General features: G+C 39.5%; 1 protein-coding gene across 1 annotated transcript; it reads right to left on the reverse strand.

The window, feature by feature from the left end:
* Window positions 1–308: 308 nt before the first annotated feature.
* rragca (Ras-related GTP binding Ca) lies at window positions 309–16,632 on the reverse strand. The gene is made up of 7 exons (XM_044358599.1): window positions 16,240–16,632; window positions 11,948–12,151; window positions 9,267–9,466; window positions 5,760–5,874; window positions 4,410–4,552; window positions 3,868–4,016; window positions 309–2,437 (listed from the first exon to the last, which is right to left on the reverse strand). Exons 1-7 carry the CDS (start codon window positions 16,420–16,422, stop codon window positions 2,283–2,285), a joined length of 1,149 nt encoding a protein of 382 aa, XP_044214534.1. The 5' UTR covers window positions 16,423–16,632; the 3' UTR covers window positions 309–2,282.
* Between the last annotated feature and the right edge of the window lie 212 nt (window positions 16,633–16,844).

Raw genomic sequence — 16,844 nt, forward strand, 5'->3', positions numbered from 1 at the left:
AGGCCATATAATTCACCATACAGGCTCAGCAAATGATGCATGTTTACTGTAAATTTAACAAGTATGAAAACAGTTATTGGGCACGGAGAAGGGGGAAAAAATGAATAACAACTCACTGTAAGGGAACATTGAAACAGTCCTGCAGTGCCATCTTGTGTTTGTTTGCAGGTCTACTTTAGAACATTTCTGCTCTCACAACAATACTAGAGACTGTTTTCCTCATTTGGGATGATAATTAAAAGAAGGTCTGGCTTGTAAAACGAGTCGCTTTAGCATGCCGCTGCGCCAATTATTACAATATCAAGAACAAAATTTAAATTTTCATTTATTTCACACAGTATAGCGTCACAATACATGAAACCAATCATCCATCACAGTTCTGATGTGCAAGTGTTTTATTTTCAGGTGACTGATTATGACCGGGTAGAGATCATTCCCCTGTGTCACAACAGCAGGATTATCTAGAGAACATAATCGAGGAAAAAGGAGAAGTCCGTCAAATCTGGAACGTTAACTGATGTAAAAAGAACTGCATTTTTACTAAGTGAAGTTATCCAAAAAAAAAAAAAAAAAAAAAAAAAAAAATGTTGGTAATCCTGCTTTGTGAGACAGGTTCCTGTTCTTTGGACGCAGCCAATCTGATTTCCCACATCTCACCCACTGATTTAACAAACAGAAAAATGCAGGCGTGAACATCTTACATGTCACTGTAATAGCGAAAGTAATGAAATTTGGTCTTTTTTTTTTTTTCTTTTGTTTTTTTTAATCCTTCTTGTTTAATTTTCTTGGTTAGTTTACTTTCACTTTCTCACTTTTGAATACAAAGAGCAGTGTTATGGTTGAGAATGATACAAGTTGACAACACACTGATGTATGCATGCTTGGAATGGGTACATGTTGTTGTTGTTGTTGTGGATCCTGCTGAACAGAGCCAAACTAAATACAAAACATAGGTTAATCGTTTTGAGCAGGACTGAAATTGTAGGTGGGAAAAAAAACATGCAAGTTTCAAGCAGTTCATATCATCATCATCCTAAAATCTCTTAGAAAAACCAATCTGGAGTCTGGAACCCCTCCATCAGTCTCAACTAGACCTAATACATTTTTTTTTCTTAAATGGCAACAAATAAAAGTTTTCATCATGATATATTCACAATTTTTACTGTTTTAACAGTTTTTCTGAATCCTTAAATCATTTTGGCAGTGCGTTTGCAAAGACCTTTTTTCCAAATCTCTGGCCAAACTCATCTTACCACCTTATCAGAGAGTCAATCATAAGTTTGATTTTCAGTGGTGCACACACAGTTAAAGTTACTTTCACTGATTGAAAAGAGTTTAATTTTGCTAAGCTTGTTGTTATCGAGAAGGACATATAATCTTTCTGTAAAGGTCCTTCACCAGCACAGCCCAATCTGGGATCTAATCAAAACCTTTCACTGACACACACACACACACACACACACACACACACACACACACACACACACACACACACACACACACACTATCTCATACATACATTCATAGATATCTACATACACACACACACACACACACACACACACGACCAAATTAGATGGACAGCACAATCCCTTTTTAGTCTGCACACCTTGTTTTCCCTTCACAAGTGAAACCAAAAAGCAAGTTCTGGGCAGCATTCAGGTAGGGTGAGGTGAGTGGTAGTGAGAGAAAGCTTGCATTGTAGACAAGCTTTATCTACATAAGGCCATCTTTGAACATGTGTGGGTTAGGACCGGCAGTTCCAATCCACCATCTTTTTTTTTTTTTCATCAGCACAGAAGTGGTCGGGGTGGGTTCATCACTAGACAGAATCCTGCAAACTGATATCACAGCTTGTCCGTAGCGAGAGGTTACAACAAATGTTTGTTTTTCCTTCTCTCACATTGTTCATGTAGAGGGACCAGCAGCTAATTATCACAGCCTTTGACCGCTACAGGAAATCCAAAGAAAAGGTCCTGAACACCTTTTCCTGTCCAGGAGCAGTTTTACTCTCGTGACGTCCTTCACCTGAAATTAATACTTGAATTTCCCTTCTATCTTAGCTTGAGAAGCCTGACCCCCTCTATGCTCCAGTGCTGCTCCCACGCTCTCTTGGCTCGAGCCGTCTCTCAGTGTTTTAGGTGCTGGGAGCAAAGGATTGTGATTGGTGCTCTTGGTGAGCCCCAGTTTAGTAGTCTCACCTCTATAGGCTCCCTGGCCCTTCTCTCTGTCTTTCCTTTCCTCGACCCTCTTTTTGTGTCTCTTTATTTTTGCATCAGTGTCTAGACAGTGTTGCGCGGCGTGCCATTGAGTGCAACGGCCTTGGTGCAGGGCGAACCCACCGCCTGGGAACCCACTGGACGCTGGGTGGAAACGCCCACCTCGAATACTTCATGGATGGCCTTCCGGAAACAGTGGAAGTTGTAGTCTATCAATCCTGAGGAGGCAACAAAGATACATGAGACACTGTGGGCCAACCCTCAGACTAAATTGAGACAACATGAGCCTGTTTTTCTAAGGCTGTATTTGTTTACATTTTGGAAAACTGGCACTATTAAAAGTATAGTTAATTAGCTATTATCAGTTCCTGTTTACAATGTACCCATGGATGTACAGACAACTATCACTGGTTTACTTTGATACTCAGGAAAAGTTCTGAGGTGTCTTTTCTAGAGTTCAAGAATATGTGCATCATGTCTGCGTGTTCAGATTTGAGTTAGAACTCAAAGAGAGAGTACTCCCTCCCCGCCCCTCCTTCAACTCCCAACTGCATTAAATGATTTGTTTTTCTAACATGCTAAAGTCTCAGTCAAAAGTCTGGGACACGCTGGTGGCCTTGTATTTAAGATGCACACCATATAACTACAACGTCCCCGGTATGATTCCAGCCAGGGACCTTTGTTGCATGTCGTACCTTCTTTATCTGATATGCTGATCTACATTATGACTATTATACAACACATAATATTTGGTGAAAATTAAGCAGTGTCAATAAGACGTGACATCTGAGGATGTTAACTATCATTTGCAATCCACCGCATGAACAAGAAAAGTAGTGATAGTAGAATCTCAAGAAATTGTATATTCATGTTCATGCACCAAACATCCTCAGATTATAGTCTGTGCTTTTCATAGTTTAACATTCAGTTATGACCTCAAATCCAAATATATATGATACCACAAAAAAAGGAATTTATACCAAAATAATGTAATCCAATGCAAATATCCATCCACTATTTTTATAAGCCTTTCATCTTGATTTGTTGCTGAGATTGCCAGAGAGCCGTTGATTCAACAATATGGTTACTTTTGAATGTTCCAGCTTCTTGTTGTATTGTACTGTATCATAATAATAATAGAACACCTTACAGCATAATACACTGTAATCAAATAAACCCCACCAGGAAACAGCCCTAAAAAGTTACAACAAACTTGCACGAGCATTTCTTGGACACGGTCTCAAACAAAAACAGCATTTCATACTTCAAAAATGTCGGCCAAAGGAAAAATATCCCTCGTGATGTCATAGGGGTCGTCCCCCATTTGGGCTTAAAACTTAACAGTACGAACAGTGTTTGTGGGGCTTGACTCATTCTAGGGGGCCAAAAGCCTCTAATGCATCAATCTGTCTCTAGTAAGTCTCCCAACTTCATGAAACTTCATGAAAGGACAATACTACTCTGAAATGCAACACATTATATACAGATGTCCTTGTTATTGGCTTCACCCGCTCTGTATACATGTAGATAACAAGTAGCTGCATCGCTAGAATGATGTGGAATAAAATATGACCCGAAGCCAGAAAACAATGGCCAAATTAAGCCACCTGAGTTGCAGTGGGGGTCACAGATTTCTCCGACAGCTTACCTTTGCGCTCGAAGCTTTCTTCTCGTAAGATGCAGACAAGGGCCAGGAACTTGGTGACCTCTTTCAGGTACAGCACAGTGGTGTTGTTGAGCTTGATGATGGCCATGGACTCCTTGTCGTAAGCGCTGCCGCTGCCGTCTTCCCTCAGACTAATGTGACAAAACACACCACAACAATGCTCAGAAGAAAATGGGAAATAATTGCAGCTTTCCAATGAGGTCATTAATTAAGCAAATACATGCATAAATTAAGTTATGCTCGCGGAAAGAAAGCCTCCTCAGACAACACACGGGGTGAACTCCATGTCTTGAAGCATAAAGAAATTACAGACAATTCAAGGGAATCTGTTTTCTGTATTTAATATGCAAATTTATACAGAAAGTTAATTCAAAATCTACTCTATAGATATTTTCGGCTATGTTTTCAATTCACTTATAGAGTTTATGTTTATCTGAATGACAGGCGGAGCAGAAAGCACTCTTATAACCCGAGTTTGACTTCTCTGGTACATTACTAATGTACAAACAAACAAACACACTCACCCGTAGATGCAGGAGACGTCAATAACCACGTCGATCATATCACAGCACAGTTCGTAAGACTGCATGTCTACAGGAGAGCTGTCTGTGGCGATGTAGATCTTACTGACCACGTCGAACAGAAAAGCCTTCTCTATCCCTGAATTCTGTCAGTGGCAAAAAGCAGAGGAAAGACAGAGTGAGAGGAGAAATGAAGGAGGGAGAGACCATGGAAACAAAGGGGATATTGAGGAATTATAACGTGGGAAAGACACAGGATAGTCTCTGATGGTGACCCAAGCAAAAAGCCAGTTTAAATACTGTTTGTGAAAGATTTGTTTGTGTAAGAAGATTGGCAACAACGTGGAATATTCAGCTTCACTTTGGTTCAGTTACAGGATTTCACTTATTATTTTAAATGCAACTTTAATTATAATGACAGGATGTTTTACAACAGAAGACAAATACTAGACCAAAATCAGACTTTGTCCTCGTCTAAAAACAGATATTGAGCGTCACCATAACCGGACCTGAAAGTCTCATGACAAAGAGTAAAATGAAATGCTCACATGAACTGTAACATCTACTGTATACTAAGTAGACTTCACAGTAACTAGGAAAAATGAAACCAGATTTTGCTTAATTGATTTTTGATGCCAATAGCAATATTTTTATTTAGGAGTTTTAAAAATCTGCTAATGATATATCAACCGATATTAATTTAATTTACATGACCTATAACAAATAAATGTGTTTCCTTAAATTTGTTTTTTTTAACACTTGCGACCAAGAAATGTACTGGACAGGACGTTTTACCCATGAAATATAAACCATCACTACTCTCTGGAAGACAAGTTATAGAGTGTTTCAAACATATCTTTGGCATTTCTCTATTTGAATTTCTTTCGCTGGAGAGACATATATAACCACACAGATATATCTGAAATGAAAATATTGTGCGATATATCTGTAGGACTCTAATCTGAACTATCCGGAAACAGTAAACTTTACCAACTAAGTAAGTAAAGATCATGTGAGGCAGGACTGCTTGTTATATTTCTAATATTTATGCCATGAGATAATTCTGTCCCAGTGATCTTTTAGTGGTTATCAACAGCAGTATAATTCAAAACGTATTACTGAGAATAAGTTAGAAATCCTCTGCATAGTCAAAAGATCAGCATTACAATCGAGGGACGGGGCACAGACATTGCCTGGCAAGACCGCAAGAGTACTGACGCAACTGCAGTGGCAGCAGGGCTGGCAGTGACTCACATCACACATAAATCACACACCGCAAATGACAAATAAGACAAAAAAAAAAAAGGTTTTATTGACATAAAATGTTTAGTTCTGGGGCTGTTGTCTACTTACAGAAATGAAGATGTTTAGGAGGTTCTCCAGAGTGGGAAGCTGGGGGATGAGCTTCTGCACCACTTTGCTGAAGGCCTCAAAGATGGAGTGGTCGTAAATACTCGTCAAGTAAAAGCTGAATGAGATAAAGAAAAAGGAAGTGAATACGCAGTTCCTTGCGAAAAAAGGACTTCTCACTTCCTCAAAAAGGCATATGAAAGCAGGTAAAAATACAGACAGTCACGAGATAATATGACACTTGATTGTAGACAAGAGATCCTAATTGAAGCGTTTAAACCTGAGAACACAGAAATGAAAACAATAGTTCGCAAAAAAACGGTCTTCATATGACTGCTGCAACGCTGGACGCACATGACTTATGGACTTTAGATACTGAGATATATAAATAAAAGGTCAAACCTTGAGGAAGCTTGCGGCTTGAGTCATTGTCGGCAATAACATTTAGCAGAAGCTCAACTTTACAAAGTATTATAGTGAAGAAAGCACCAGAGAACCACAGGGCAGAGAAAAAAAAAAGCTCCCTCTGCTCCACTATATATCCAGGACCGCTCGGGCCATCTAACTGGAATAAACAACAAACTCACCCCACATAAAACACAGCGCTGCCTCTGCCAACAAAGCCCCAACATAAACAGTAAAGCTGCCGCAGAGCTGACCGGGCTCAGCCAGAATAGCCCGTTTAATGTGGGACATAACACATTTAGACTTTTAACAGTGTGTCAGGGCGAAGGCTGCGATTAAAAAGGTTGTTTTTATATTTGATTAATTTATCGGTTAATCATGCAGTCTATAAAATATCAGAGAAGAATTACAATCAAACTTCTCTAGAGCTCAAACTGTCTTCTTAATTCAGCTGAAGACCAAATAGGCCAATGGCATTTTATTTAAAGTATAAAACGGAAAAAAAAGCACATTTAAGCAGTAAATAATTACCATTGCACCTTCTGTCTCTCACTGAAGTCCAGCTGGCTACTTTATTAGAGAAACATGCCTATCTGTCTGTATCAGTCCCGCCCCCACATGCTCTGTATGAATGTGTGTGTGTGTGTGTGTGTGTGTGTGTGTGTGTGTGTGTGTGTGTGTGTGTGTGTGTGTGTGTGTGTGTGCGTGCACCCAGCTGAGAGGTTGTGTCCTGCTGAGTAAAGAGCAAAGTGTTCGACAAATATTAGCAAAATAATTGATGACAAACAGACAGGGGTCATCCTCATTAGACGGGCTACTTCAGGAAACACCAGCGGCAGCAACCTGACGATCATGCGGTTAGTATTGAAAAGTCCGATCAAAGTGCTGCGTTTTCCATATAAACCGCACAGACGTTTACGGGCTTAATGAATGAATGAATCATCTTGATGCCGCTTTTTACAGCAGAGCCATCTCTAAGATGCGTTGCAAATTTACACTAAAACAGGCAATGTTGTCAAATTAACAGGCTGAAGTCATATGAGGAAGATGTAAGCTATGCTGCAGCCTCACACTGTAATTTTACAGTTTAAAATGTCCTACAACGCCTTTGTATTTTTTTCACCATTGTCCAATTATGCAAACTAATGTCAGCATCTCCAAATCATGTTTTTAATTTCCAGAAGTTGAGTCATTATATGTCTCGTTTTGGCCCATTAAAAGTTCAAAACCCAAACATATATCAGTTGTGTGCAGGTATGGGACGATATGAAAATTTCACAATTATCCTGGTATGTGTGTATGAGTTATTGGCTGAACTAAAGCAAGTCCCCCTAAAATAACTTGGCGTAACTTCTTTTGATTGTTAACATGTCTCCCACATCACTGTTGGTCCAAACATGCTGCCATTTGTGCCACAATTATGACATTTAACTAACTACAAGTCATATGCATCATATAATAATGCAACTAAAAAGTCTCTTTCTGATAAAAAAAAAAAAAAAGAATTAATCCTCTTTGTGAAGGCAGCCTAACTTTCACTGTTGATTCAGTGGGAGGAGTGACAGGCTATGCCGACATGTTAACGACTCCACGTTATTGAAGCACAAAGTTGGTGTAACCCTGAGAATTTCTATGAAAAACACAGAATGAACGTGCTTAACTTAGCAACTACACTTACTCATAACCATCTACTTCCTTGTATGTGTAACAACTTCTTTTTTTTTTTTTTTCCATCTGCACAAAGTCAGTGCTGGGAAGCCGATTCAATTAACTAGGTAGCCTCTTAAAAAAAAGGAACACAAAGTCATCTTTATGGGACCTTTATCATAAGATGAGCTGTGTTAGAATTATCTCATTTATTATGAAAATTGGGAGGATAAAAAAATCGTACAATAAAACCACACAGTTTTAACATGTAGATAAAAGAGGGTGCCGATTTACATGTGCTGCTCCTGTTGGATATGCGCTCGTATCTGACTGGTGTAGCAGTGTGACAGCGCAGACACTGCAGCTGCACCGGGGTTTGTGGGAGCCCCGGTCATTTGAAATCATTTGACGATGTGTCATGAGTAAATTGTGGGGTCAATGTTTCTCTGCCACCGTTTTGTTGACATGTTAAAAGGAAATCAAACCACCTCTAAAAATAAATGTACCGTGCCACGTTAAGATGTTCGGGCCTGTTTGTTCACTGCATTGAGTCAGATAAACGCTGCTATACCTGAGGAAGTTACTCTGAGGTTCTGTAACATTCAACTAGAGTAGACGAGTGAGGTTAGTGTAGTAATCAGACTCTGAAAATGTGGAAGTGCTTTTTTCAAGCAGATTTGAGGTTTCTGATTAGTTGCTATATTGAGTAGATCTGCTGTGCAAGAAAGCATCATCGCTGTGAGCGTATAACACAACGTGTGCTGTGGTTTAAATTATAGCACCTAAGTGCAGCTTTGTGTCTAATGGGATGTGCTGTTTTTGCCTAAATTGCCCTAAATTTATGCAAACATCCCAACAAAAGTCTGTGGATTTATTAAGTTGTTGATTTGATTTTGTGACAGCGAATGTTCATGTTGACAGTTTGAAAGTGTAGCTAAACCCATCTTTATCTCTTTGTTGCAGAGTTGCTGTGTGATTGTTTCAATAATTATTCTAAAATAAATAATGCAATGCAGATATGACACCCTGCGAAATATATATTCATTATACAGTATTTTGGTGTCTTTTCATAATGTGTTAGTCTCATGTTTATTATAAGCTTTTTATTTCTTACCATCCACTTGTTTGCCTTCATCTTACCCATGAATGTGGACATATTTTCCCCCTATTTGTTTTTAGATGCTGTTTTTTGATTTTTATACTCAGGAACTTTGTTGTTACTGGAGAAACAGCAAAGCCTGCTTGCATGACTTGCATGACATGTCATACCGATGAAGTGATAAGAAATGATAACGACACTAAGACTAAACATGCATAGATAACAGCTGTGAGTCAACTCAATTTGAAAACGTTGTGTCTGTGTGTATTTGTGTATGACACCATGAATTGAAATGACCAACATCCACAATGAGTGTATTGTGTTCAGATGTTTAAAATGTCAGATGTGTGTGTTTGTACCTGAGATGCAGCTTCTCTAAACTAGCGTCTGCCAGGTCGTCATTGGCTCTCTGGTGGATGTCTCTCTGGGTCTCGATCTTGTGATCGTCTGAGAGACCGTCCACTTTGTGGATAAACACCTCGAAGTTGATCTCTGGGTTGACCCGATAGGCCCGTGACACAGTGAGGTGAAGCCTACCCAGCGCCTCCACATAATCATCCTGAAACAAAGAAGACAAAGTATTACACACATGTACAGTAGTGATGGGCGGTACGACCAGTAATTTTTTTTTGCATGACTGGGCCTTTATATAGGTTTATAGTGGCTTATTCTACTATAAGGAGTACACAGGGTTTTCATGAATCACTTCAAAAGATTGTTTCCAAGTCTGAATGAAAGTAAACACAGGAACTAGCTGCCTGTAGCAGCTAACTGCATAGAGATACGTATCTGGGGCAGTTTGCCAGCTAACTGAACCACCCACATATTTATCCACGCACACCAGTTTGTTTACATGTATGAGGCTGACTTTCAATGATGGATTGTCCCGTGGACTATTATGAGGACAATCATGAGTTATTTCACTTTGCATGGCCAAGCGTATTTATTTGAGTAGGAGTACACAGAGAGGAGATAAAACAACTGAAAGAAGAAAAACAAAGAATGGAAGCAGAAAGGCAACAGGACCGTCAGGAAAGTCAACATATAGGAACTTTACTTCAGAGAAACTGCTGCTGTTCCTGCAGTCGCTACTCTCCTCTTCTGACGAGTGAAGCAGAAAACTTTTTCTGTAGTTGGACCTGTTGCTGTCAGACTCAGGAAATCTATAAGTGTCCACGGATGAGAAAAATCTCAGCTGTGTAACTACTACATATGGATTTACAGTGACTGTTTCACCTCCACAAAATCAACTGAAAGAAAAGAGGGAGTCCAGCCGGATCAAACGCTCAGCTCCACACGGTAAGAAAAATGCAATTTCAACACGTAACTATGAGGAATTACAGTACGCAAGTCTCTATCATCCAGAGGTAATCCATGAAAACTGTTCAGTGTGGATCTTGTCACTTATCTTTGCAATTTAGAAACTTGCAGACATGAACCATTTTATTGCATCTACGAAGTTACTGCTTCTATGCAGTTAGCCATAATGCTGCTACAGGTGGCTAGTTCCTGTGTTTACTTTTGTTCAGACTCACAAATTTTTGAAGCGATTCATGTAAAAATCTTGTTTATTTCTACAGCAGTAGAAGGCTGACAGATGTTGCCCCGATAACTGTCATTATATGTGCGGCCTCGTTCACCTGAATCTCAATCTGAATCTCTAGAATCTCAATAACGGAGCTACCTGGCTAGCTAGCGAGCTGTACCCAGCATTTTACCCCTGTAATTTTGTAAATGTACAATTATTAGTGTTACACATTGTTAATGTGTCATAAATTGTTGTGTGCCGTGGTGTTTTGCACTGTTAAACAGAGTTAGTTGTGGGTTATTAATTGTTGTGCTATAAAGTTTTAACCGTTAGTAAGAAAGTTATGCAGTTAATAAAGGTCCCCTCTCAATAATACACAGCTTGACCCGACCGCAACGCTCTTCACGGCGATTATATATTTTGCTGCCTATTGAAGAGTTGCACCGGTATGGCGGTAAATAAAAAAATCATATTGTATGGCAAATTAAAACCAGTATCCCAGATGAATCATTATACCGCCCAGCACTAATGTACGGTATGTACATATTTTAAGAATGTAAATGATCAATCTGGTAATAAATGTATTACAAAAATTAAACCAATAAGTATAATTTAGCCCCTATTTAAATAACAAATACCTCCAATGACTGCATTCATGCACATAAGCACCTTTTAATTAATCACCTATATTTTTGCTATACTGTAACAAAACAAATTCATTGCCTTTTACAATGAAATCTCTCAAAATTGCATGTGACCATCTTCTGCCTGGATAAACCTTGAACAAACAACCATTATAAATATTTTAGCAAAGCCAAATCCAATAGCAATTAGAGTAACTATGCCACAGATAATTCACTCCAATAAAATGAAATCAAGACTATTAGCGTTAGAGAGACAACACACTCTCTTGTGAGTTGAGCTCAAAAAGGTGATTATTAGCTGTTGCTTTTAAGACAGACTGGGCTGAACGTTCTCGTTCATTTTAAACCAGGTATGAGGAAATATGCTGCTGCTGCTGCATTGTCTTCCAAAAACAGCAAGACAAGAACAGGTCTCCTCAGATATCATTGTGTGACCAGCTGCTGGGACAAATTGAATTTGATGCACCTCCTCGAGTACAAATAAAGCCTGCAATCAGATCAGCTTTGGCTAACATCGTAGCTGAGATTACTTCTTGAAAGCATTTATGGTCATGTGAGTAGCACTGGCATAAAAGCTGTGGCATGTAATTGTCTCTTATGCTGACTGTTCATCACTCTGTGTAACAGGTTCCCTGTCTGGGGTTAATGCAAGGTTCAGCTTCTACTGAACCTCACCAGTAAAGTGTTTAATATATGCTGCGTCATCTAGATGAGATGGTATATATAGTACATTGTCACATTTTGTATCTGTCACTGCCCTGAAGGCGTATTTGAAAGATGAAATTGTTTTTTCACAGCAGCAAGAAAAACACAGATCCACTTCCTTCCTGTTTATAACCATGTCAAATAAACCACGTCTGTTCTTCACCTGAGCATCGATGACAAATATCAAGGCCCCGGTTCCTCTGAAGATCATCTCGTAGTCAAAGGTGGGGTCAAAGAAGTCAACCTGGCCTGGGAAATCCCAGATCTGGAAGTTGACAAAAGAGCTGCTGGAGATGTCGTCCTTGTAGATCTTGTTGGTGCTCTCCAAGAACAAGGTCTCATTGGGAGACATTTTGTGGAAAACCACCTGAAATGAGAATCGTGTTCGTCTTTAAGTAGAACAAATGCAGATGAATTGTCTTAGTGATTTAGAGAGTGAGACAGAAAATAAAGATATAAGTGGAATATATACTGGATAGACAGAAGAATGACAAATGAAGTGAGCCAAATTACATGTCATCAGTGGTGGAGCAGGTTAAGAATAAACAGCTGAGCTACTTTTCAGACTTAAGGAAATTACAGCTGATGCTGTTTATGACATACCTATAACCATAATGTGGCTATGCGAGGCTTAAAAATAAACAAACTTATAAAATAAACAAACAAAGAGCAAAGATTCATACAACACTGCAGTATATATTAGCGGTGGGACAGATAATTAACATGAAAATACTGAGTACTATGATGTTAATGCACTGGCATTAAGTAGAGCAATTTTAATAAATGTATGTTAATTTGCATAAATTGAAAAGACATAAGATGCTTCCCTTACTGGAGTCATTTTAACTCTACAAACTGGTCTGATATCTTGCCAGTTTGTGGCAGTTTGACATTTGTGTTAAAATGGCTCAAACTTTACACACTTTGTTACATATTCTTTAATCTAATTTCTTGATGAAACTGTGTAAAACTAAGACTTAATAATACAGCTAAGAATACATAAAGAATACACAGTAAGTGACTGCTCTTCCAAGAAGTTTTTCAACTTAGGGATGTTTTCTTCTTAAGTTACAAAGATACATGATGTAGGTTGTAATCAGTTAAATAATTAGTGAATCGACTGAAAAATAAAATCTGCAAGTATTTGATAATCGATTGATCGTTTCCCCGAGTAAGAAATACCATATAATTCCATAGTTACAGCTTCTTGATTGTGAAGACCTGCTGCTTTCTTTTTCTTATATGATAATAAACTTAATATCTTTAGGTTTTGGATTGTTGATCAGACAACACACTCAGTCAAGAGTTAAAATAATTATTAGTTGCAGCCCTAATGCTCTATGTTGCAAAATTGCTTGTATCGAGATACCACTGTTTTTTTTTTTGACAAGGTTATCACAACAGTCATGTATTTTCAGTTATGCTGTGATTTCAGCATAGACATCATCCAGATGTCACATGCAGAGCAAGAGGGAAAAGGGCAAAATATTGCAGACTCACTAGTCTGATGTAATACACATCACTCTACATTCAGCATTTTTCAGTTGCCTGCTGTCAAACAACAGACAGAAAGACTGAAGCTGTAAAGTCAAACATTGTTAAGAGCTGAACAGTGTTTGCATCTACTGAAACAGTCACAGGTAACATTTGAAACTAAGTTGCACTGGGTGAGTTCTTGCTCCAACACTGCCTTTTTTTAATCAGTGTGTGGGCCACTAAGGTCACAGGCCAATGAACCAGCAAAAAGCCAAATCACATGTTTTTCATACTGGAGGCTTACTAGGACTCGAGGGTGTGTGGATTATAGCAAACACAGTGCAATTATGCATGGGCACTTCAGTGCAGAAAAGTCCAATTCTTTTACTCTTCTCCAGGCGGTAGGCTATATGTAGGATAGGCTACTTGTGCGTCACGCTATATTTCGCCTGATTCTACTTCCCTTTTGAATTTTAACATAAATAATGAAATATCATAGAAAGCACAACTGCATCTCATCTATTATTCAACCACAGTGCCAGTCTAAAAGTGGCAGACTTCAAAAACATGATGGGGACAGCTAACTTTGCTGTAAGAGTTAGTTCACGCAAAACAAAAGGCTTTCAAGTCAAGCTTGGGTCGCCTGGGCAAAGTGGCAACAACCCCAAGGGGAGGCTCAGCAGCCACACAGTTCTCTGTACTTTGTTTAGTGTTGTCAGGTTAGGCTAACCCATTGTTGCTAACTTTGAAGCTAACCCCCTTCATTTTTCCAGCAGTTGGGGAGACAACAGACGAGACTTTTCTTGGTCTTGAGAAGCTGCAGCATTTATTAACTGACACGCTGTAACTTGTACTGTACATTTACTGCCAGACTGACAACTTACTGCTAACTTTTCCTCTGTTCTGCCGCTCGCATTCGCTACGCATTGCCCTACTCAAGGTTCATTTATTATCATTTTACAGCACAAGATTGTATAACAAAATGTAGTTTGTAGTCCCTTAATGCTACTCACAAAAACAGAAATTGTATGAATGGATTAATAAATAAATTAATAAATTCACAGAGCTACGCTACCAATAGTTTCCCAGGCAACCAAACAGAGGTTGACTTACAGCGCTGCACAGAGACGCCCCCAAATGCTATTGATTTCCAAATGAATGGATATTTGGCATTATTTTTGTCATTTAAAAGAAAAAGGTTTTTTTGGCCTGGTGGGGGTTCTCGTTGGCCTGGTGGCCCACCAGGCCAGTACAATTACAGGGGAAACTATTAATTGGCAACTATTTTGATAATCAATTAACCGTTTTGAGTCGTTTTTTAAAGAGAAAAATTTCCAAATCTTCTGATTCCAGCTTCTCAAATGTGAATATTTCTGGCTTCTTTAGTCTACTATGATAGTAAACTGAATATCTTTTGGTTGTGGACTGTTGGATGGGACTAAACATGACATTTGTGGATGTCATCTTGGGCTTTGGGATTTTCTGACATTTTATAGACCAAACAACATTAATTAAGGAATTGACAGATTAATCAATACTGAAAATGACTGTTAGCAGCATCCATATAAAGTATTATTCCAGCATGGGAGTGTTGGTAGTGTTTTATACTAATGGTGGGTCACCTCACCTAGAGACCACTTCTAATAATGTCATAAAAATCAATACAGTTTAATGAAACAAAACATGAGGTAAAGTTTCATGTTTTGAAAAAGCAGATGTGTCATTTCCCACAGCGCTGCAAATATTTAATGAGCAAAGGTATTTTTTAGGACATCAAATTGTGAGTTAATCGACCATGAGAAAGGATGTGTCAGAATCTGCTTGGCTAAACAAAATCCTTGGGGAAACCATGGGAGTACTGGTTGTTCTGGACTTAAAGGACGGGTTCACAATTTTCATGTCTATCTTAAAACAACAGCCAGGTGCCCAAATGATCATTGAAACAGGTTTTTCCTGCCATAATCAATCCTACTACTCATACTGACAATTAGAAGATCCCTTCATAATGCACTTACAATGTAAGTGATGGGGGGCAAAATCCACAAGCCTCCTTCTGTGCAAAAATGTATTTAAAGGTTTATATGAAGCGAAACTCCAAATGAGTCAAATCAAGTAGATATCTTTCAATGTTAGAGTCTATTTAGTGCCAAAGTCCCTCTTTTTGTTACTAAACTTCCACCGCAGCTCAACAGGGACACACTGTCCGAGGAAACAGAGAGAGGGAGTTTTATGCTAAAAAGATTGTAAATGTGGTAGATATCTTCTTGATATGACTAACTCTGACTGCTGAAGCCTCATATATGCTTCAGATCAACTTTGACATGCATTTTTGCACAAAACGACTGTGTGGACACATTGTGGATTGTGCCCCCCCCCCCATCACTTAATCTCTTTCAGTGTTCATATAACAGAGTACATACACTGTGCTGTGAGTGAGGGGTCAGTAGGGGCCCACTAACAAATCCGGCCATGGTTCAAGTACACAGAGGGAAAGAGGATGTTGACCATACAGCAGGTGCTGCACTGATTTAAAACAAAAGTGTTATGACTTGCAGAATGAAAGGTGTGGTCGGTTTGCTGTCATGTGAGAGCTCCACATCAGACCTGCCCTATGCTTCACAGCTGGGTGGGACGGACTAAGATATATTTGGCATGTTGAACAAGTTGTTAACCATACAGTCACATGCTGTATGTCCACATATCAGTGAGAGATGCACCGAGCGTCTCTATCCAACTGGTTAATAATTCACTTGCTACAGCTACACTAACATTAGCTGACAATGGGAGCTAACTTAGCTGTGAGAGAGCTAGCTATGGCAGTTCTCCTGTAGCTGGACATGTTATATGCTGGTTGTCAGCTATCATCACTTGCTACATGCTAAAGTACCTCGTTAGCTATTTTGGCTAACGTCCCGTTTACTTGCGTGAAGCAGAGGAAGGCGCCGCTCGCCTCGAAATGGCTTTAACGTCTCTCCGTACCTTTTGTATCGATGATTTGCCACTTCTTCTCAAACCCATGAGCAGGATTCTCGGTTTGCTGTCAGACGGCGCCGGGCTGTCCTCGATGTCGGCCTCCTCTTCACCATAACCGAAATCTTTGGGGAACGAGTCCGCAACCCCGTAGCTGTCAGCCAGCTGTTCCACCTCGTACTGAATCGACATTTTGACCCAACGACGGTCGCTTACCCCTATATCCCCCCCTTTACTTGTCGGTCACCCACACACCCGTGTTTGTATCGGACGCTCGGTATATGCACCACAAACTACCGTCACACAATGAAAATAGTTTGTCAATAAAGCCCAGGCTACTTCGAAACACCGAGCGTGATCCCACACATTTCCTTAGGATTTCCTCTCCCTTGCAAAAAAAGAAAAAACTCGTCATCGATCCCGTCCCTCGACTCTCTGTGATTGGCTGACTGGATTCTAACATGAAATATGATTGGTCAAGCGGCCTGTCGCTCTACCGAGGCTTGTCGCTGTCACCTGACTAGTACTCAGACTTGTTTTGTGACCTATTGCCTGAATAAGAAGCAAATACACGCTCTCGTCTCAACTGATTAAAAAACGCTGTTTGCCATTGT

The sequence above is a fragment of the Thunnus albacares genome, chromosome 8 (genome assembly GCF_914725855.1).
Source record: "Thunnus albacares chromosome 8, fThuAlb1.1, whole genome shotgun sequence".
Lineage (NCBI taxonomy): Eukaryota > Metazoa > Chordata > Actinopteri > Scombriformes > Scombridae > Thunnus > Thunnus albacares.